We start from the raw sequence: 21,761 nt of genomic DNA on the forward strand, positions 1-21,761 counted from the left end.
CTCCAGCACTGTCTGTGAACATGAATAGGGCTTCTCCAGTAGTGTTTGGGAGATTAAGATCAAGAGCATGATCTTGGACTCTGTAGAGGACTTGGTGATGTAAAGTGGCCTGTTCAGCATTAGAGTCCTGAATTACTCCTACCAATTGTATTTGGATTTTCAGCCTTTGACTTATCGTAGGATCTGATAATCTCATGGTGAAATTAGGAGCTATAGTAAGAATGACACTTCCATTTGAGAGTGTTGTTACTAATGCTCCGATCAAGGCATGTTGGTATTCTTTGAAAGTAGTATCTAAAAGAGCAACTTTGGCTGTTACCGGAAGAGATCTCCTTCCATGAAGGGTAAGAATGAGCCTGACTGCCCCTAGATGCATATGAGTGTAGCCTTGGTTTTGGTAGTTTTGGATGAGTTCTTGTGGGATTTCTAAGGTTATGTATTGTTCGGCAGTAGTGGCTTTTAAACCACACTGTTGGAGATTAGAGGACTGGATGACTTCTTTGGGAGGAGGAGAAGGGTTTCTATGGATGAGATGGCGAATAGAAGTGAGAGTTGATTTCTTTTGTCTGTGGTAGAAAGAGTAAGGACTTATGAGAGGGTATTCAGTGGCCGGGGTACGAGAGTCTTCTGGAACATGAGTGAATTCTACCAACTGATCAATCTTATTTCCAAGAGTTTTCTTTAAACTGGAGGGTAATCGGTCTATGCTCAGAAGGGTAGAGTGATGTATAGGTTGAGAAGAACTTGATGAGTTTGTGAGATTCAGACTCTTTCTGAGGCAGCGTCCAATTTATTTCGTAGCTGAGGTGCCACAGTTCGAGTTTTTCATGAGGACGTGAAGAGTAGTGGTACCTACAAAAGATTTCGATGCTTAAGTTATTATGGGTTTTAAACAAATTTTTAATAGATTAGGTTATGAATATACTTGAGGCCTGAGGGTGTCAGAATATTTATAGTAGAGTTGATAACTACCTTTGAGAGTAGTTCCACCTTTGATAGTGGATAACCGTTCTTTTTTGTTAGGATGATTGTTAAAATCTCATTTATAGAGGAGGAGTTAGTTGAGATTCATTCAGATAAGTACGGTTGAGTCAGTTGTCGTTGCGCCCGACCTCATACTATGAGGTCGGGTAGGAGTAGATGAGGCTACCTTTGTTGGGTGGGCATTTATTCATTTTGGACTTGGCTATGTTTTTTGCGCCAAGGTATGAACAGTGCTTCTACTCAAGGTCGAATTTTATGAAGTCGGGCTTGAGCAATTAGATGACTAAGTCGAAATGTTGAGCTGTGGAAAAGTCGTTTAGTAGTTTTGAGGTCTGAAGCCAAGGAGGTCGGACAACTCAACATGATTTGAATGATATAACATTTTCTTAATGTTACTCCGTAACCATTTGTGTGATTTTTCCGTGCGCTATCATTTTGTTGTAATGTAGTTGTTTCTTTCTTAAAAGTTGTCGTTTGATGATATGATATTACAAGTCATTTTGATGTTATGTACGGCTTGCTTTCTTTATACAACATGTTTCTGGCCAAGTCGTTTTTCATGAACTGATTTGCACAACTCGTTTTTTCCAGGTTATTTAAGGCTTGTAGGCTCTGTATGACTGGTTTTAGCACATCTTGTTTAACTAGAGAATATTTCTTGTCCTAGTTTCATACAACTCATTCAGTTCAAGTTGTTTTAAGGATGCATGACTCGTTTTAATACAAATCACCTTTCTGAAGCTTATTCTGATTTTATACAACTCATTTTATACCGAGTTGTTTTGAACATTGTAGATTTGTTGCATGACTTTTCTTTTTGGTACAAATCGCTTATTTTGAGACATGATTAATTTTTTATCGGATTTCATGCAACTCATTTAGTTCAAGTTGTTTTGTGGCTTAATGACTTGTTTCAATACAAATCATTTTTGAAATTTATAGTTCTGATTTCGTATGACTTGTTTTGATACAAATCGTTTATTTCAAAGTCGTAATTATTTCTAAGTATAACCTCGTCTAGCTCGTTCAATGCGAGTAGTTTTAAGGTTTTACTATTTGTTTCATTTCAAATCATTTAATTAAAACGTGGCTATTTCTTGATCTGATTTCATATAACTCGTTTAAATTCGAGCTATTTTTAGGACTTTACAACCTGTTTTAAGTACGACTAGTTTATTTGAGTCCTTTTAAAGTACCATATCATCTTTATAGCCATTGGACTTCGTTGCTTTATCCATTGTGCCCCTACTCGAGGTCAAACGGACCGGATTATCGAATGAAGTCTTTCAATGATTTGTTCAACTCGTTCATTCCGAGTTTTTTATAGATGACTTGTTTTTATACAAGTCACTTTTTTGAAGCACAACTCGTTTTATATCAAGTTATTTTGCGCGATTTGTTTTAATATAAATTGCTTAGATCATATGGTTATTTTTTACTCGATTTCGTTTAACTCATGAGCTTGAGTTGTTTTAAATCATCAAGCCGTATTGTAACCATTTGACACCAATTTGAACCTCGTCGATTTATCCGAGCAACCATTAAAATGGTCGGCTCATGATTTTCGCGCTTTGTCGAGCATAAATTGGCGCCCTAGGTGAAGGGATTATATGCTTATTCTCTCCCCTCTTCTAGTTTTTACAAGATTGTCATCCTTGTGTATAATACTGATGTGCGGAAAACGATCCGACACAAAACTCATTGGCAAGTGCACCGGGTCGCATCAAGTAATAATAACTCACGGGAGTGAGGTCGATCCCACAGGGATTGAAGGATTGAGCAATTTTAGTTTAGTGGTTGATTTAGTCAAGCGAATCAAGATTTAGTTGAGAGATTTGTGATTTGCGGAATTTAAATTGCATGGAAAATAAAGGGAATGGAAAATTCGCATGAAATTAAAGAGAACTGAAATTTAAAGTGCTGAATCTTAAAGAGCAAGAAATTAAATAGCAGAAACTTAGAACGCAAGAAATGTAAATTGCAGAATCTTAGAGGGCAAGAAATGTAAATGGCTTGAATTGTAAAGGGAATTGGGAATTGGATTTGCAGAAATTAAACAAGGAAAAGTAAAATTCAACACACAGAAGGGTGGAAGATGCCTTGGGTTGAATCGGATCTAAAACAGAAATATAAAAGAGCTTGAAAAGCAGTAAACAGAGAAATTGAAAATGGAAATCCAGATCTCAGGACTCGAGAGACTAGATAACCAAGTCTAGATCTCAATGCCTTCCTAGATCCAACAAGAACAATTGCAAAAGAAATGAAGAAATGTAAATTGCAGAGAAAGTAGAAGAAGAAGCAATTAACAGAAACTGAAATTCAATGATGCGAAAAATTAAACAAGATCCCAAGGTGAGATTGAAATAGAATTTCTTCAATTCTCCACCCAAGATCCGAAGCAAGAAAAGTAAAGAGTATTCAAGCAAGAACAAGGAAGAAGAGAGATCAATTCTCCTCCCCAAATTCTCTTGAATTAAAACAACAATGCCAAAATGTAAAGGTGAGCTCTCTACAAACTACCAAATCAAAACCGAAAAGAAAGCTCTCTTAAAAACTTAAATCCTAATCTATTTATACACTTTCTTCAAATGGTCTTCAAGCCTTGAATTGGGCCTTTGCTCTTGATGGAATTGGGTTGATAGAGGCCTTGGTTGATTGCTCTTGGAGTTGGAGAGAGAACCAATGTGAACCGGGTTGTGAATCTTAAAAGCTTGAGTAAAAGTTTGAGTAAAAGTTTGAGGCAAACTTTTACTCAAACTTTTTACATCAGCTGCCCCATTCTTGCTGCTACCAACGTTTGAGCCAAAGTTTGGGGTCAAACTTTTGCTCAAACGTTGGCCCCCTTGTGCATATATGTGGCGCCAACGTTTGCCAAAAAGTTTGAGGCAAACGTTGGCGCAAACGTTTTCTCTCCAGGGTGTGTTGCTGATGGCGCCAACGTTTGCCAAAAAGTTTGAGGCAAACGTTGGCGCAAGCTTTTGTCCTCCAGGGTGTTGATTTTGTGATGCCAACGTTTGCCAAAAAGTTTGAGGCAAACGTTAGCTCAAACTTTTCTCCCAAAAGTTTGAGCTAAAGTTTGAGGCAAACTTTTGCTCAAGCTTTTTTTTCCCTGGGGTGTTTTCACTTCTTCCAAAAGTTTGAGCTAAAGTTTGAGGCAAACTTTTGCTCAAACTTTTTGTTCTCTCTTGCTCCTAGCCATTCCTCTTTGCTTCAACCTTTCTCCAAGCTTTCTTCACCTATCATCAATCAATCAAACACATCAAAGCTATGCTCAAAAATCATGAGATATTCATTCTTTCATAATATATGATAATTATAGCATAAAACCTCATGAAATTGCATTAATTCATCTATAGTTGATTGAATCAAAGGGAACATGGAAATCTACCCAATTGGCTTGCTTATGGCTCAAGAAAGTGCATAAATCAATCGAAAACAAAAGAAAAAAGCTAGTGAAACTAGGCTAAGATGGCTTGTCATCAAATACAATTCGTTTTTATATCGAGTTGTTTCAGTTTTTACAAGGTTGTCATCCTTGATTTTTTACAACTCATTTTATATCGAGTTGTTTTAATTTTGCTTTAGTGATTCATTATGACACAAATCACTTTTTAATGCTTTGCTTTAATGATTTATTTTGATACAAATCACTTTTAAAGCTTTGCTTTCAGGTTGACATGATTTGTGCTTGACACAAGTTCGTTGAAAATATGGTTGACTGGCACAACTCGTTTAAACTAAGTTGTCCTCATGTTGTTGTGGATGTTAGAACAAATTTTTTTGAACAACTTATTTTTGTGAAGTTCTATTTTATACGACTTATTTTTAATACAAGTCGTTTATTTTTGGAACTTGTAGAGTTGAGCTTGTGGGCTTGGAATTAAGTACGACTTATTTGTTACTCGTGCGGTTGAGTTGATAAATCGTATCTATGCCTCGAGGGAAATTTTTAGTTAAGTTATTTTTGTGACTTGTTCTAAGCACAACTCTTTCAACCCATTTGGCCCGAGCTTTTTTCCAATTCGCCTATGTAACTTCTTACACCAATTTGGATCTCGTCGCTTTACCTGCCGACCAATCAGGTCGGGCAATGATTTTTGCACTTTATTAAGCTTAAATTGGTGTGTCAACGGTAGAAAATAAATTTCCATAAGAAATTATAGTATCTCCTTATGTTGGAGTCGTGTAGCGACCTAGGCAGTTCTTCACCCTTGAGGTCGGACATTTTATAGTAGTATTTTCCTAAAACTTCAGTAATTTTGTAAGGTCTTATCCTGCTTGCTATCAGCTTTCCTTTGTCTGACCTATGTATCCCAATTTTATTTCTTATCAAGATGAGGTCTTTTGTGGCAAATCTTATCGTACCTCGCAGCCATCCTTTGTCTTAAAACCACTTTTCTCATCCAAGTCTGCTCTCGAATTTCCAGATGGAGGTTGAACTCTTCTTTTTGAGCTTGAATGTTACCAACTTCGTTGTAGAATTTATCAAAGCTTCTTCTCTTATCTGAGTTTGCTCTCAGATTTCTAGAAAGAGATTGAGTTCTTTTTTTGTGCTCTGACTTCATTACAGAATGTTGCCATTGGTTTTATTTATGTCCGTGGGAATCAAGGCTTTTGTGCCATATGCATGTCAAAAGGGAGATTCTTTAGTGGTAGTTTGCGTTGTTTCATAAAAGTTAGTAAGTAGAACTAAGATCGTAACACCTTTTTGGCGGTGACCTTCCCCAAAATGAATTCCACATATTTCACTGTGGGTTTCATCTAGAACCTCTTGTATTCGAAGTCGGGATGCATTTTGATAGAGGTGTTGAGATCCCTCTTTTATAGAGAATATTACAAACTAAGGTATAGTGCTAAGCTTTTTTCATTAATCTCCTTACCTCCCTTTATTCTTGAGGAAGGATGTCGAACTTGATATATTCAACGCTTAGAGTTATCCATTCTTAGATTGTGAGGATGTCTGTCTTGTTAACTTCTTTTAATATTAAAGGTGACTGTAGTATTTTTTGGATCAGAATTTTATTATTGTCACAGGTTTTGTATTGGCTAGCTTGGAGAAGGCATTAGCTCGGCCATTCTGCTCTCGGCTTATATGCCTGACCTTTCCTTCTTCATTCTTGAGGATGATCCCTGCTCCACTACCAGCTTTGTTTGATGATCCATCTCCCAATCGTGGACCTCCCTTTTTGCTAACCGGTATATTCCGCAAGGAAGTCGGCCAAGTATTACGACTTGATGACTGTCCAAGTTTCGTACTTCAAATCAAATTCATACAGCTCCATAGTCCACTGTAGCATCTGCCCTGCAATATCCATTTTTTGGAGGATATGCTTCATGGTCTGATTAGCTCGAGCTTTGATGATGTGAGCTTGAGAGTGAGGTCACAATCTCGGAGATGCCAAGACCAAAGTATATGCAACTTGCTCAATTTTCTGATAATTGAGCTCATCTACTTGGGGTACCTTATTAGTGAAGTAGACGAGCTTTCGGCCGACATCTTCTTCTTTAAATAGTGCAGAGGCTACTACTTTGTTGGCCACATCTAAATATAGGACAAACTCTTCTCTCGTTTCATATCGGGTAAGAATTGGAGGCTGAGACAAGAATTTTACGAATTCTTGAAAGACTTGTTCAAATTCCTGGGTCAATGTGAAGCCGTGCCTCCTTTCACGCATATCAGGTTAGCTTTAAATATAAATAAGTTATAATTCATTTTTTAAATTAGAATTCCTTATTTTAGAAAATTATTTTATAAGTAATTAGATTAATTTTATAAATATTTGAGTTCAATCAAATTTTGATTCTTATATATATTTTTATTATAATGAAATATTTTACATAATTAAAACTTTAAGTTTAGTAGTTTATAAATAATAAAAATTATATATATTTTAATTTTAGTAATTGATATTTTTAATTTAAGAATAAAGTTTAGTTAATAATATTATTATCGAACTAGACATCCGCCGATATAAGTAAATATTGGTATTCTTCGGTGAACTTAGCCTTACTAATGCTTCACCGTATATCTTTTATTATTATGTTGCTAATATCATTTATATTAGTAACTCATATACATTATTACTTGTGTTTTAATATATCCAATTTTCATAATTATCCGTTTAGGATATTTATAACTTGAATCGCTGACTCAATAGTTTGAAACCGCGACACCCAACCCCTCCTAATGACACGTACCCCTAACTCACTATATAATTATCATCTTAAGCTATTAATCTTCCTTTTACACCACCGAAAGGAAGAGAAAAGCTAGAGAGAGAGAACGTGAGAATTCTATGGCACTGTAAACTTCCGGCTTCGATTTTCTGAGATCCGTAACTCCAATAAAAAAATCTAATCCGGTAAAAGTGTTCGTATTTTTCTCCTTTACACGTTGGCGTTACTTTTGTCTGGTAGAAGTTGACGGTGACGTAGCTTCTCTTCTCCTTGAGTTCGGCCAATTGGAATTCTAGGAGGTACAGACGATTTCTGATGTTTTTCTCTTTAGCAACTCGGTCAGAAAGCTTCTCCGGAGATTTCGTTGTTGTGATTTCTGCACAAAGGTAGGGTTTTAGTAACTTTATAATAATTAAATATTAATTTGATAAGTGAATGTTGATTTGGTTAATTATTGTTTGAATTTGAATGAGTTTATGTTGAATTATTATTGTTACTTGTGATTTGTTGGTTCGACTATGAGGAACATCTCAGTTGTGGTTGTTTTAATAATTTTGGCACTGTTGTGATATAGTATTTCAAGATAAATTTGATGAGCTTTGATAGCCACGAGATTTAATCAAAAGCTATGAAAAATCATTTACCAATAGTTGACAAACTAGTTAAAAATCAAATAATTTTGATGAATTTTTAAAGAGTTTGATTTGGTTATTTGAAAAACACAAAAAAAAAACCTCATGTTTCGACTATTTTGTGGCCAAAATATATTTAAGAAAGAGTTTTGAGACTAGAAGTTAAATAAAAGGAAGTTTGTGAGTTAAAATAGAATTTTTAGAAGTTTAGTGATTAAAGTGTAATTTCTAAAAAGATTAGGGGTCAAAATAAAATTTTAAAAGCTTTAAGAATTATATTAGCTGATTTAGTTATTAAGAAAATAATTATTTGATTTTGGAAGCGGTTGGATTTTGAGTTGGTTTGATTTTAAAAGATATTTAATATTAAGATTGGATCGATTTTGTGAATGATTTTGCTGTTGGAAATGGTTTAGATGGGACCCGAGAAGGGTGACAAGGTCCAAGTTTTAGTGAAGGTGTTGCCGAAATTTTTAGAAGAATTTTGAGAAGTTTTATTTTGGCTGATTTGAATTGAAGAATTATTTTATTTGATTTTGATTTATTTAAGAAAAGAATAAATTATATTTGAGTTTAAATGATTTAGTTTTGAAATGAGATTGGTAGTCGCTCCCCTAAAAGTCTAGAGGCCTTGCCGAGGGATTTAACTAATAAACGATTATTCTTTTGTTTTTTGAAAGAAGAGTTTCCGTTCTTTGTGAAGAGAAGAAATAGCCATGAAGAATTATTTTTGAAGGATATAAATATATTTTTATGAAAAGATTGAGTTTAATATTATAATTATATAAATTTTTTTCGGGTAGTTTGGATAATAAATAAAGTCCAGGGGTAAAGCGAGTATTTTATAAAAATTCAGGGTTATTTTTATAAATATGAAACAAAGATTGAAGGTTTAAATATAATTTTATAAAATATTGAGGAGTTCATGGTTTAGAAAATAATTAATAAAAATTTGAAAATAAGGTTTTATAAAATAAGTTTTAAGAGTATTATAAATATTATTTTAAATATGTGTTTAAAATTACTCATTTACATTAGAGTAAATTATTATTATAATTATTATTTATCAAGATATTATTTTATAAGAACATTATTGTATGTATTATGAAAAATAAAACAGAGAGTGGTAAATAGACAAGTTTTTCTAAAAATTTTATAAAGACAAATCTAAACTAAGGATCTCATGATCCTCTCTTCATAAAATATTTAGGAAAGATGAGGGAAGAGTGTGAAGATAGTTTGTGATGTTGAAAGTAAGAAATTAAAAAAATGATGAGAAAGAAAAGAAAAGATTAAAAGAATCTAAAGAATCTCTGTCACAGGAGAACAAAGAGCAGGAATAAAAGAAACGAAAGAAAGAACGAAAAGAAAAAGAAATAAGTAGAGATATTGTTTGGCACTGAGAACAAGTTGGGATGATTGTGTACCTGCTGAAGATGAGCAGAGATATGGTGGTGAGTCCACTGAGATTTACTTTCCAGAGATACATCGGCCAATCCAGGAGATGGTCGCACCTATAAGACAGAGGTTGCTTAGAGAGGTTATCAATACATACATTGGCTAGAGAGCCTCACCTGTAAGACCGAGGTTGCTTACAGAGGTTATATTTGCATAGATTGGCTCAAGAGGGTCGTACCTGTAAGACAGAGATTGCTTACAGAGGTTATGGCACTGGAAACCAAACTCAGACAAAGGTTGCTGAGTTACGTCGGAAGCGGGTCGAAACCGACAAATGAGCTCATGACCTGTATTAGGGATAGACATGCATCATACTTGTTTGCGCATATTTATTTTTTATTGTGTTTTCTATGATTGTGTGTGCTTGTTATTGGATTCTATGTTCTGTAATTGTTGAGTTGGATTATACTTTGTTAACTATTGTTATTGATTGTGAACATAATGAAATGAACTTAACTTCTAACCCCGGCCCTACTAATAACTCCCCAATTCTTACCCCCTATCTCCACCCCTTTCAGGTACAGGTGCGAAGGCTTAGTGCGGAACTACAAGAACATAGAAGATTCTGTTTACAAGTTGAGTTGTTAGATTTTATTTTTCCCTCGTCATTTATTATTTTAGTTTTTAGAGGGGTAGAAATTGTATTTGAGGATCTATGAGTAAGTCTATGTACATAATGCTACGTGGATATATATAATTTTTTGATTAGACTATTTAAAGTACCGACTCTTCGTTTTCGTGGTGAAAGTTTCGGTTCGTATTCGCGAAGGTTCAATATTAAATAAAAATAATATAGAATTAAAAGGTTTAGAGGTAAGTAACGCCTGAGCTTTTAGTACGATCATGAGGTGCTAAAAATTAGGGTGTTACAGCCGTCGATGGTGAGATCGAGGTGGGGATTGTTGCTGCGGACAAGGAGAGGGATGGGATACCAAGGGAGCGATTTGTCATTCCCTCTTCTTTTCTTTGATGATAGTGAATTTAATCTAATTTAACTGTAGAAGCAGAATCATCATCTCCATTTGATATTGTCTGCCCAGTACGGGATTTTCGGTATCCATAGGAACTATCTTCCAATATCTATTTCCATGTTTTTTTGTCGCCTATAGTAAACTCGGTAGGTTGCATTCAAATGGGTTGTTGCTGCATTTTCTGGTATAAACTTAAGTTCGAAATTAAAGTTTCATTATTTTCACCAACAATGTTTTCCATTTATTATTTTTTCTTCATAAAACCTATGTATTTGGAATATACAATTGTTCTATTATCATGAGTGGGTATTTGTGGCTTATTTTTCTATCGTAGTGAATAGATCGGCACTATTATCATGGAGGCAGAAATCTTCAAAGTGGATCACCACTTCTTTTTTATATATATCTGAAGTTGGGTGTTGTTTGCCTATGTTGATGTTGATGATCCGCCATTATCAAGGCTTGAGCTCTAGGTTCTGGCAATGGCGTCAATGTTTCGAGGGTTACGTAAAATTGGGTTGTATTTGGAACTGGACATGAGATCCAAACTCCTTCTGAGGCAGCGTCTGACTTGTTTCGTAGCCGAGGTGCCGCCTTCCGAGTTCTTCGTGATGAGGTGGGGGTGGTACCTTCAAGGGACTGCGATGCTTAAGTTAGCATGAGTTTTAGGCAGGTTTTAGTAGATTGAGTTCTGAATATATCTGAGGGTGTCAATGTATTTATAGTAGAATTGATAACTACCTTTTAGAGTAGTTTCACCTTTGATAGTGGATAAACGTTCCATTTTATTAGGAAGATTGTTAAGATCTCATTTTTAGATAAGTAGAAGTTAGTTGAGATTCCTTCAGATAAGTAGGGCTGAATTGGTTGTCGTTGCGCCCAACTTTTATAAAGCCGGAAAGGAGTAGATGATGCCACTTTTATTGGGTAAGCTTTTATTCATTTTGAGTCTGGCTATATTTTTTAGACCAAAATATAAATACAATCTATAGTAGTTATTGAACCTATAATGATGTACTTAACCTATGTTATTATCATAAATTTATTAGATTTGACCACTCATAGATAATTTACTATTGAAATATGTTCCATCTTATGAAAATTAATAAATTATATTATGTGAAGCGTGACTTTTGAATATAAAAATAAAATATCTTTAATATTTTCGAAGTATGCTTGGTATAAAAGTAAAAATTTAGAGGATGACATTATATTGTTATGGGTAAAGTACGATTTTGTTTTTTATGGTTTAGGTCTAAATTTTTTTTGTCTCTAATATTTTTTTCTATACAAAATTGTCCTTAAAGTTTAACGTAATTTTAAAATCATCTTTTTAGATAGATTAATTTTTTAAATGATAAAAATACCATTTCTCTCTCTCTTCTCACCACCACCACTACTCCATCCACTATCACTCCGTTACCATCTGTATCAAGAAATAACTTTCAACAACAACCTCAAATAAATCAAAATCAAAATAGCAATTCATCACCAAAACTATCATCATTAAGAAGAAATAAGAAAATCATCATCATCGTCAAAACAAACATTAACAAAAAAGAGAGGGAAGGGGAAGGGAGGGGAGGGGAAGGGCCAGGCACGTAACGATAACAGATGCAGCACTGGTGCCGATAGAGGAGGCGGAGAAGCCTGTTACCAGTGTGACAATGGCAATTATGGTGGCGGCAGTGCATGCTACAGTTGTAACAGATTTTGACACATGGCTAGGGATTGCGTCAATGGAAGTGGCGGAGGCGATGGAGGAGGAGCAAACAGTGGGGGCTACTTTAAGTGCGGCGAGTTCGGGAGCATGACGAGACATTGCAGTGGAGGTGGCGGCGACAGTGAGTTTGGACACATGGCAAGGGACTACAGCGGAGGTGGCGGTAACGGTGGTGGTTGCTATAGGTGTGGTGAGGTTGGTCACTTGGCTAGAGATTGCAACAGAGAAGGTGGTTTAGGTGCTAGTAGAAATGGTGGAAAGAGCACGTGCTTCAATTGTGGGAAGCCTGGACATTTTTTACTTTTGCAGAGGATTTTGACGGTGGAGGAGAGGGAGGAGGGGCAGTCCAGATAAGAGAGAAAGGGGTGGGTGTTGTTTTTGCTTTTGATGATGAGGAAGAAGAGATGATGAAGAAGAAGAATTGAAGAAGAAGAAAACGAAAAAGAGAAGAGTATTTTGGTCCAAATGAGGATTTTAAAATTACGTTGAACCTTAAGGACAATTTTGTATGCAAAAAAAAAGTTTCGAACGAAAAAAATTTTCGACTTATACCATAAAGACCAAAATCATACTTAACTCTTTTGTTATCGGATGAACCTTAGCTTTATTAATGTTATCTTTTATAATGCTATAATTTTTCTTATTAAATATTTTAAAATACAAATAACTTTTAGATTTTAGAATATAAAAGAATAGACAAAAATAAAATATTTTATAAACTAAAGTATAACTAATAGGAATGTGATTCTACTGGAAGAGGCAGACATATCAAAAGGTATTAACGCTTGCTCCAATAGTCTCTATGGCAGACTCTTTGCTTCCAAAACCTTCTCAATTGGAACCATGGGGAATGCTTTAAAGGCTATATGGGGAAACCCGGAAGGATTTAGCGTGAGTGACAAAGGGGATAATTCCTTCCAATTCTTTTTTAATAAAGAAGTGGATGTCTTGCGTGTTGAACGTGGTTCTCCATGGCTATTCAAAGATTATGTGCTCCATGTCAAGAGATGGAAGGAAGATCAGATCTGTGATGAAGAGATTATTTCCAATTTTCCAGTTTGGGTTCAATTTTGGGGTTTGCCAGAATCGTTTAAAACCCTCGAAGTTGGACGTAAATTGGGAGAGAATCTGGGCACAGTGTTGGAGGTAGGTAAATTTCAGATGCGAGGCAGAGAAACTAGGATTGTGAAAGCCAAAATCAATATCGATGCTACCAGGCAAGTGAGAGATCAGTTAATAGTGGCAGGACCTAATAAAAAGGAGGTAGAAGTGGCACTGCGCTATGAGAGACTTGGAAAGTTCTGTACCTATTGCGCAAAATTGGGGCACGAGGTGAAAAACTGTCATGATCTGCTGAAGGACACAGAGAGTGAGATGGTAAAAGAGGATGACATTGGCGAAAGGGTTAAAGCTAGCCAAGTGGGAACGCGAATCTACTCTGAAGGAGAAAGAACATTCAACAACTCAACCCAAAACCAGAATAAGGCCACTCAACATAAGAAAAAACCGGTCTTAAACTGCTTATTGGAAGAATTTGCAGGGATGTCAATGCAAGAAGGGAAACAAAGTTTGAAACCACAAGACACTGGTAACAGGGCAGCACCTGAGTCACCTCAATCAGCCAATTCTAGAACAGAATGCATGGAGATTATCATAGCTGGTCAGTCCAATACCAAGGAGGATGAAGGGCAACTTATGCAATTCGCTATTGGGGAGTGTCTCACCACAGAAAAAGGTAGGAAGTGGAAAAGGTTAGCAAGACAAGGTGCTGCAGAGTCAGATACTAAAAGTGAACCCAAAAAAAGGTTGATGAGTGGTATAGCTGAAGTAACTACAAAGAAAGCAAGAACAGAGGATGAAAATGCAGTTGAACAGATGGTGGAGGGTGCCAGCCTACAAATGGCACCCAAGGCGCCATGAGAACTATAGTTTGGAATTGTCGGGGTTTGGGGAGACCCCTGACAATTCACACCTTAAAAGGGATCTGTAAATCCCACTCTCCCGAGATTGTGTTTATAAGTGAAACAAAGAACCAATCTCGACAGGTGGAAGCAAAACTTCGGGTATGCGGCTACGAAAACTGGCATATTGTTAACCCGGCAGGAGTGGCAGGAGGACTTGTGCTAGCTTGGAAGGACAGCATCAGTGTTCAAATTATTAGTAGTGGAGAATTTTTTGTGGCAGCCGAAATTAAGGAAGTCGGAAGCAGTGAGGTATGGGCGTTCATTGGTGTCCATTTGAGTTGTTCAGAACAAATTCGATCCTTACAGTTTGAGGAGCTTATAACAATGAGCCAACACATGGAAGGAAAAGTGGTAATAGCAGGCGATTTTAATGCTATAACAAGCCAAGCGGAAAAGGAGGGTGGAGGCCAAAAATCAGCAACCACCATTGCAACATTCACTAATTTTATTGACAGTAACGAATTGGTGGATATTGGAATGGTGGGGCACCCTTTCACGTGGACAAATCGAAGACAAGGAGAGGATTTGGTGAAGGAGAGGCTTGACCGCTATTTAGTTGGGATGGAATGGAAGTTAAAGTTTCCGAATGCAGTGGTGCACAGGCTCACAGAGTCAGGCTCGGATCATGCTCCAATTTTGATGGAAACCGAACCTCAATCCTGGCATAGTAAAAGGCGGTTTAAATACCAGGAACGTTGGTGTGGAGAAGAGGATGTCAAGAGAATTGTCAGTGAAGTGTGGAGAATGGAAGTTGTAGGCTCGGCTATGTTCTCCTTGGCCCAAAAGTTGAAAGTTTGTAGACATAGACTAGTTCAATGGCAGAAAACTCACAAAGCAAACTCCCGGAAAGAAATTGAGGACCTTCAAGCTAAACTAGAGGAGTTGCGGGTGGCTGGAATCAATGGGGGAGAGGAGGTTACCAGTTTGGAAGAGAAGTTGGAGCTGGCATATTTGAAAGAAGAGAGCTATTGGCGAGAAAAATCTAGAATCAAGTGGCTAAAAGAAGGAGATCAGAACACTAGATTCTTTCACCAGAAATTTCAATCAAGGATGCGAAGGAACAGAATTTGGAGATTAGTAGGGAGGGACAATGAGATTGCATCGAAACCGGAGGATATTGCAAAGGTAGCTGAAGACTACTTTTGCGATATTTTTACTTCTTCTTGTTCGGCTGATCCGAATCCATACTTAGAGGATTTGGAGTCTAAGGTTACAGCTTCCATGAACCGTAGGCTCCAAAGGCCAGTAACTATGGACGAGGTCAAAAGAGCTACATTTAGTGTTCATGCTCAGAGTGCTCCTGGTGATGACGGGTTTACAGCTAAGTTTTTTCACTTTTTCTGGGATATAGTTGGAGGTGACGTTTTTAAGGCAGTGAGAAGTTTCTTTCACAGTGGCAGAATTTTAAAAAGCTTCAATCATACTCAAATTTGTTTGATTCCAAAGGTGCCAGATGCCAGTGACATGACTCAGGTACGACCGATCAGTTTGTCTTCAGTTATGTATAAAATTATTTCTAAAGTTATGGTGCACCGATTACAAGGTATTATGAATAAAATTATAAGTCCAAATCAGAGTGCGTTTCTCAAAGGAAGACTCATTTCGGATAATATTCTAATTGCCCACGAATGTATGCACTATTTGAAAAATAAGAGAAGTGGGGCAGAGCATAAGATGGCTATTAAACTAGACATGAGCAAGGCTTATGATAGGGTTGAATGACATTTTTTATGGTATATTATGGATAAGCTGGGGTTTGATGCTAAATGGATTAACTGGACTAAGGAATTGGTAACGACTGTTTCTTACTCTGTTGTTGTGGAAGGTCAACCATTTGGCTATTTTAGGCCAAATAGGGGCATCCGACAGGGTGACCCCCTATCTCCATATCTCTTTCTTTTTTGTGCAGAAGGACTTTCCTTCTTGCTACACAAGGCAGAGCAAAACAGATTAATTCAAGGAGTTCAAGTTAATCGGAGATGCCAAACAATTAATCACCTTTTGTTTGCTGATGATTCAATCCTTTTTTGCAAGAGCGCACCTAATACAAGCCAAAGCATTCTAGAATTGCTAGAGACCTATGAGGGTTTTAGTGGGCAAAAAGTCAATTTGAATAAGTCGGCTATCTTTTTCAGTCACAACACTCCTCAGAACACAAGACTAGCAATTGCTCAGACACTAAATATTGAACATATCGGAGCACAAGACAAATACCTGGGACTGCCCTCTATAGTTCAAAAATCAAAGAAAGCAACCTTTGGAGCTATCAAGGATAAAGTTCAAAAGAGGATTATGGGTTGGAAAAGAAGTATATTGTCATCAGGTGGCAGGCACACGCTATTGAGAGCGGTGGGGGAGGCGATTCCTATTTATACACTCTCTTGTTTCAAGCTCCCGGACACGCTGTTGACTGAGATTCATAGCATGCTCTCGCAATTTTGGTGGGGTCAAAAAGGCGCAGAACGAAGAATGGTTTGGATTAAATGGGACACAATGACGAGACCAAAGAAAGATGGAGGGCTGGGGATCAAGGATCTAAGGGCGCAAAATTTGGCTTTATTGGGCAAGCAATGTTGGCGTCTAATGAAATACTCTAATTCTACTATATCAAGAATGCTCAAAGCTAAATATTTTAGATATACCGATTTCCTACATGCAGAGATAGGAAGCGTACCGTCGTGGGGTTGGAGAAGTGTTCTTGAAGGGCGCAAGGTGATCGAGAAAGGCTTGTTATGGAAAATAGGCTCTGGCACTAATGTTCACATCTTCCATGACCCCTGGCTCCCACCACCAGTGCCCCTTAATGTCCCTCAAAATGCACTCACAATCCCGCCAAATATGCAAGTGTATTACGTTAGTGCGTTACTAAATCCTGATAGAAGTTGGAATAAAAATTTGATTGAGTCGATTTTTTCAGTTGATATATGCAATAAAATTTTTTCAATCAAACCAACAGAGGAGGAGGATGAAGTTAATTAGTGCTGGACAAAATCTGGTATATATGAAGTTGGGTCAGGATACAAAATTGCTTATGGATTCTTTCATTCTCCTACTTCATTGAGGTCCCAAAACATACACAACAGAGTCTGGAATAGCATTTGGGAGTTGAAATTACCACATAAAATTAAGATTTTTCTATGGAAAAGTCTTCATGAAAAGCTTCCGGTGTTGCAACAAGTTCACAGCCGGTTCGCATCCACTCCTGCCACTTGTCCAAGATGCATGTTGAAGGCTGAATCAATTTCTCATGCTTTGTTCCAATGCCAACTGTCTTCAATAATATGGAGCCTAAGCTTAATAACCCCTGACCTATGGATGAGAGAAGAAGAAACTTTTTTCAATTGGTGGCAACGAGTCTTATCCTGGGCAGTGGCTCAATTCGACGGTAGACAAAAGACCCTCCTCATAGCGGCGTTGTGTTGGAGCACTTGGAAAGCGAGGAATCGGTGTGTTTTTGAGAATATAATAAGCCCAGCACCAAAGATAGTGAAAGAAGCTAGCAATTTAGTGCGTGAACTCGTGAACCATACCTGATAGATGCTACTTTTTCTTTACTCTTACTTTACTCTTCTTTAAGCTCTTAGTCTTTCAGTCACAGCTGATGATAAATGGGAATACCCAATTCTTTTGTACTTCCTTATGGAAACACTTTTATTTTATATTAATAAAATAATATTTATCTTTGGAAAAAAAAACTAAAAAGTAAAAAATGTTTTTGAACTATTTTACTCAACTTAGGAGTTCCTACAAAAATGGGTTGATTTTGGAATTAAACCCCACTTTGGTATCTGAGATTGGCGAGTTGCACTGATTTGGTCTCTAATTTTTTAAATGTTACAATTTGGTCCCTTAAATTAAAAAAAGTGCATCAATATAGTCACTCTTCAACGTCGTTAGCTTGATAGCTTAAGTATTGCCATATTGTACATATTAAAACAATGTTGTACACGTTTTGGCACTAAAAGAGCACTAAATAATATCATTTTAGGGTTTGAATAATACTGAAATGGAGGATATAACATTTTAGTATTGTTCAAACTCTCAAACGATGTCATTTAGTGCTTTTTTTAGTGCCAAAACGCATACGAGATCGTTTTAATATGTCTAGCGTGACAAGACTTGAGCTACGTCACTAATGGTGTTGAATTTTGGCAACAGAAAATATATGAGAAACTACATTAGTGCACTTTTTTTAATTTAAGAGATCAAATTGTAACAATTAAAAAATCAATGACCAAATCAATGCAATTCACTAATCTCAATAACCAAAGTGGAATTTAACTCGTTGATTTTGTTCCTAAAATGAGTACTGCTAATGTCTGCAGCTATTAATATTGGATGATCAGGCACCTGACCATATATACATTTGGATTATGCATAATTATAAATGTGTATAACTATAAGCTTCTAACTTTATGCCCATGCAAAAGAATCTTGTTGTCATGTTATCACCTTATTGGGCAAGCTGCTATGCTTCTCTTTTTTTAATAGTAGCGATTCAAGTCAAAAGCTACCATAACAATTTTGAGTCACTCAGAAGTTGCTTCTTTGATCCACAACCATAGAAAGTATCTTAAAAATCCTAATTGAGGACTAATTAATTTAGTCTAAGCAATATGCTTAGAATAGTATACCTTTATTTGGGAAAAAAAAAGAGAAGGGTATATTAAGTTTAACTTCTAAAATTATACAATAAATTTTTATATTAACTATTGAAAGCATGGAGATTGACGCTAAGCAACAAAGAACCAAATGGGCGAAAAAAAAAACACCCCAAGAAGCATGTGATGGGACATGGAATTATTTGTCAAGGCTAGAACATTATGCTAAATTAAAATCCCATTTAAATTAAAAAGGAATCTAGCTGGTGCAATCGAGAACCGACACCGTCATGGAACTTGCAGGTGCGGAATCTCCGTAGTTTTTTAGCCTAGCAAAGTCCAAAACCACAATCAGCTATTATTTTTCTTTTAAATAATTAACCTACTGCAGTGCCTGATTAGTGATCAGTGATTACTATACAAAACCAATTCAATGTACCGAATCTTTAAAATAGAAAAAAGATTATCTAAGGTCAAACATTATTATGGATTTTGTTCCTTCCATAATAATAGTCCCAATAATCGTTATTACTTATTAGGCAAAAGAAACTGTCGCCAATTAATCTTCTGGCTTTTTCTTACAGTTTTCTCCGTATCATTTTGTTTTTTCATACACATTTATTTATTTATGGATAAAGTATTAAATTGGTTTTTTATGTCTGAATTTAATTCTATTTTGATTTTTACAATTTAAAGTATTCTATTTGAATATAAATAAATTTTATTTAATTTTAATGTAGTCTTATTGTGAGGTCAAAGTTAAATAACATAATATCTTACATTATAGCAGAATAAGAACAAAATTGATAATTTGAAGAACAAATATAAGTTCCAAAAACACAAAATCAACCATAAAAAAATTAATACATTTATTTATCATTTTTCTTATAATTTAAATAAAATATTTTCTATAAAACTAAGTAGAAGGATAAATAAATGTATTGATGCATACACGATTGATTTTATGCCTTTGGAATTTGTACCTGTTCTCCAAATTATCGACCTTATTTTTATACTATTGTCATATAAGACATTCTGTTAATTATTTAATTTTGACCTCACGATGGAACTATATTAAAACTAAATAAAATTTTTTAGAATTCAAATAAGACACTTTTAAAATTTAAGAACTAAAATAAGATTACATTGGAAATAAGATGACCAATTTAATACTTTACCTTTTATTTATTTTAAATAAACCTTTTCACATGCCTGTGATGCCACTTGTATGATACTTACTGCACAACAGATCTATGTATCCGACTTAGCTATCTTTGTCGGTGAGAACAAGGAATAGGAGATTAAAAAAAAGAAAGGAATGAGAGGAGGGACACTTCATCACATCTCCGATCGTTTCCACAATACCATGATGTGTTTGAATTTTTAATTTAAAAAAAAAAAAATCCTCTTGGCTCTTGCATAGTCGCAGAAGCATATTCTCGGCAATGAAAGGGTAGATGTAAAAAAGTAGAAGTAATAGGTTGTGTATTCCAGTGCAAGATATGATTGATATAGTAAGTGTAAAGAAAACAAAAAATACAGTGTCCGTAAGGAATTAGTCATAATAATGCGTGTTTAAATCCTAAACCCATGAAAAGGAATGTTTAACAAAAACGATGAGCATCATCGTGATCGGGAACGACAGCGGTGGTGTTAGCCACGGCCGGAATCTGGAAATGCCATAGCCTGCCAACACCTTTCACAAGATTCTTCTTACACAGGAACTCTTCCGCATACAGCTTCTCTACCCTCCGATTCACATCGTGTAGGAACACGTGCGTCACACCGGATCCTTTTCTCCCCCTGGCCATCACTGCCGCCGAGAATATCGCCGCCATCCTCCCCGGCGCCTCTGCAAAGTACCCTTTCGGCGCGTCAATCATCACCAGATCCCACTCCCTCTCGTACACCTCCTCCGGCAGATCGTGAAGTGCAAGCCTGCACTTGTCGTTCCCTTTCAGAGTGGCACGCGCCGGCCAGCACGCCTCCTCCTTCCTGTAGTGCTGGAGAAGCTCATCAGCCTCCTGGAGCTGTGTCCGGTAGCGGACGGTGTGGGCGTGGAGGTCAGGGGCGGCGGCGAGAACGGTGTGGAACCACTTAGGGTCCTCTTCCAAGAAGAGGGTGGTGCCGGTGGGGTTGAGGCTGGCCCACATGAGAGAGTCGTGGCCGAGGCCGAAGACGAGGAAGTTGAGGGGTCTGTGCTGCAGGGATTTGAAGACGTCGAAGGTTATGGTGATCTCGGAGAGGGACTGCTGAGGCACCACGTGGGAGGTGGCGTAGTGGAGTATTGCTCGGAGCTGGAGCGGCGTTGTGGTGGCTGCGGTGGACTGCTGGGCGGAGGCGAAGCGGGTTTTAGTTGTGAGCGGGCAGAGGAAGGTGGTGTCAGAGGTTTGGAGAAGTGTGGTGGCTGTGAAGAGGGAGGCGGCGATGATGGCAAGTCCGGTGAGTAGCCAGACGAAGCATCGGTTTTCTGGGAGGAGGTTGTAGTAGCGACTCTTTGTTCTCTCGTTCCCCTGCATTTCCTCCTCTTCTTTTCTCTACTTGTCTGTGTTAGTGTGTCAAGTATTAGAGTTTGAGCGTTCCTTTCACTCTGAATATGCCATCCCTATTGCAAGGGACATGTGGCACTTCGCAATTGCCTTGTCCGCCTTCTTCCACTCTTCCTCTTTATTATTCATCGTCAATCACCCCCATATAAAGAGGGTATAACATATTAGTTTTATTTATTTTTAAAGCTTCAAAAGATTTATTTCGATTTAAAATATTCTTTATCTATAAAAACATTTAATATTATTAATTAAAAATAATATAAATTTTAATATATTTATCACTAATATTATTAGATTTTTGTTTAATTTTAATACAATTTTATTAAATATACACTATCAATATTAAATATTTTAATTATAGGATAATATTAAAATAATTTATCAATTTATTTTTAATGTATTTAGATACAAAAATGAGCGCAAATTAATTTAAGGTTTAATTACTCTATTGGTTGCTATAGTTTCGCAAAATTTTTAATTAAATCTCTGTATTTTATTTTTTTAATTGTGTTCTTAGACTAATTTTTTTTAATTGGACCTCTATATTTTTTTTTCTTTTTATTTAGATTTTTACATTAATTTTTTTTAGTTTGATCCTTGTAAAATTAAGCTAATTATTATTAAGAGAGATTTAATTAAAAATAATTTAGTATAAAAATTTAATTAAAAAAATATAAAAATTTAATTAAAAATTTCATAAAA

At 36.3% G+C, this 21,761-nt stretch overlaps 1 protein-coding gene across 1 annotated transcript; it reads right to left on the bottom strand.

Moving 5' to 3' along the window:
- Positions 1-19,978: 19,978 nt before the first annotated feature.
- On the bottom strand, positions 19,979-21,206 carry LOC107631988 (arabinogalactan O-methyltransferase 1). Its single transcript, XM_016335601.3, has one exon. It carries the CDS (start codon positions 21,027-21,029, stop codon positions 20,115-20,117), a length of 915 nt encoding a protein of 304 aa, XP_016191087.1. The 5' UTR covers positions 21,030-21,206; the 3' UTR covers positions 19,979-20,114.
- Between the last annotated feature and the right edge of the window lie 555 nt (positions 21,207-21,761).

Source organism: Arachis ipaensis, chromosome B3 (genome assembly GCF_059453495.1).
Source record: "Arachis ipaensis isolate K30076 ecotype BB chromosome B3, ASM5945349v1, whole genome shotgun sequence".
Lineage (NCBI taxonomy): Eukaryota > Viridiplantae > Streptophyta > Magnoliopsida > Fabales > Fabaceae > Arachis > Arachis ipaensis.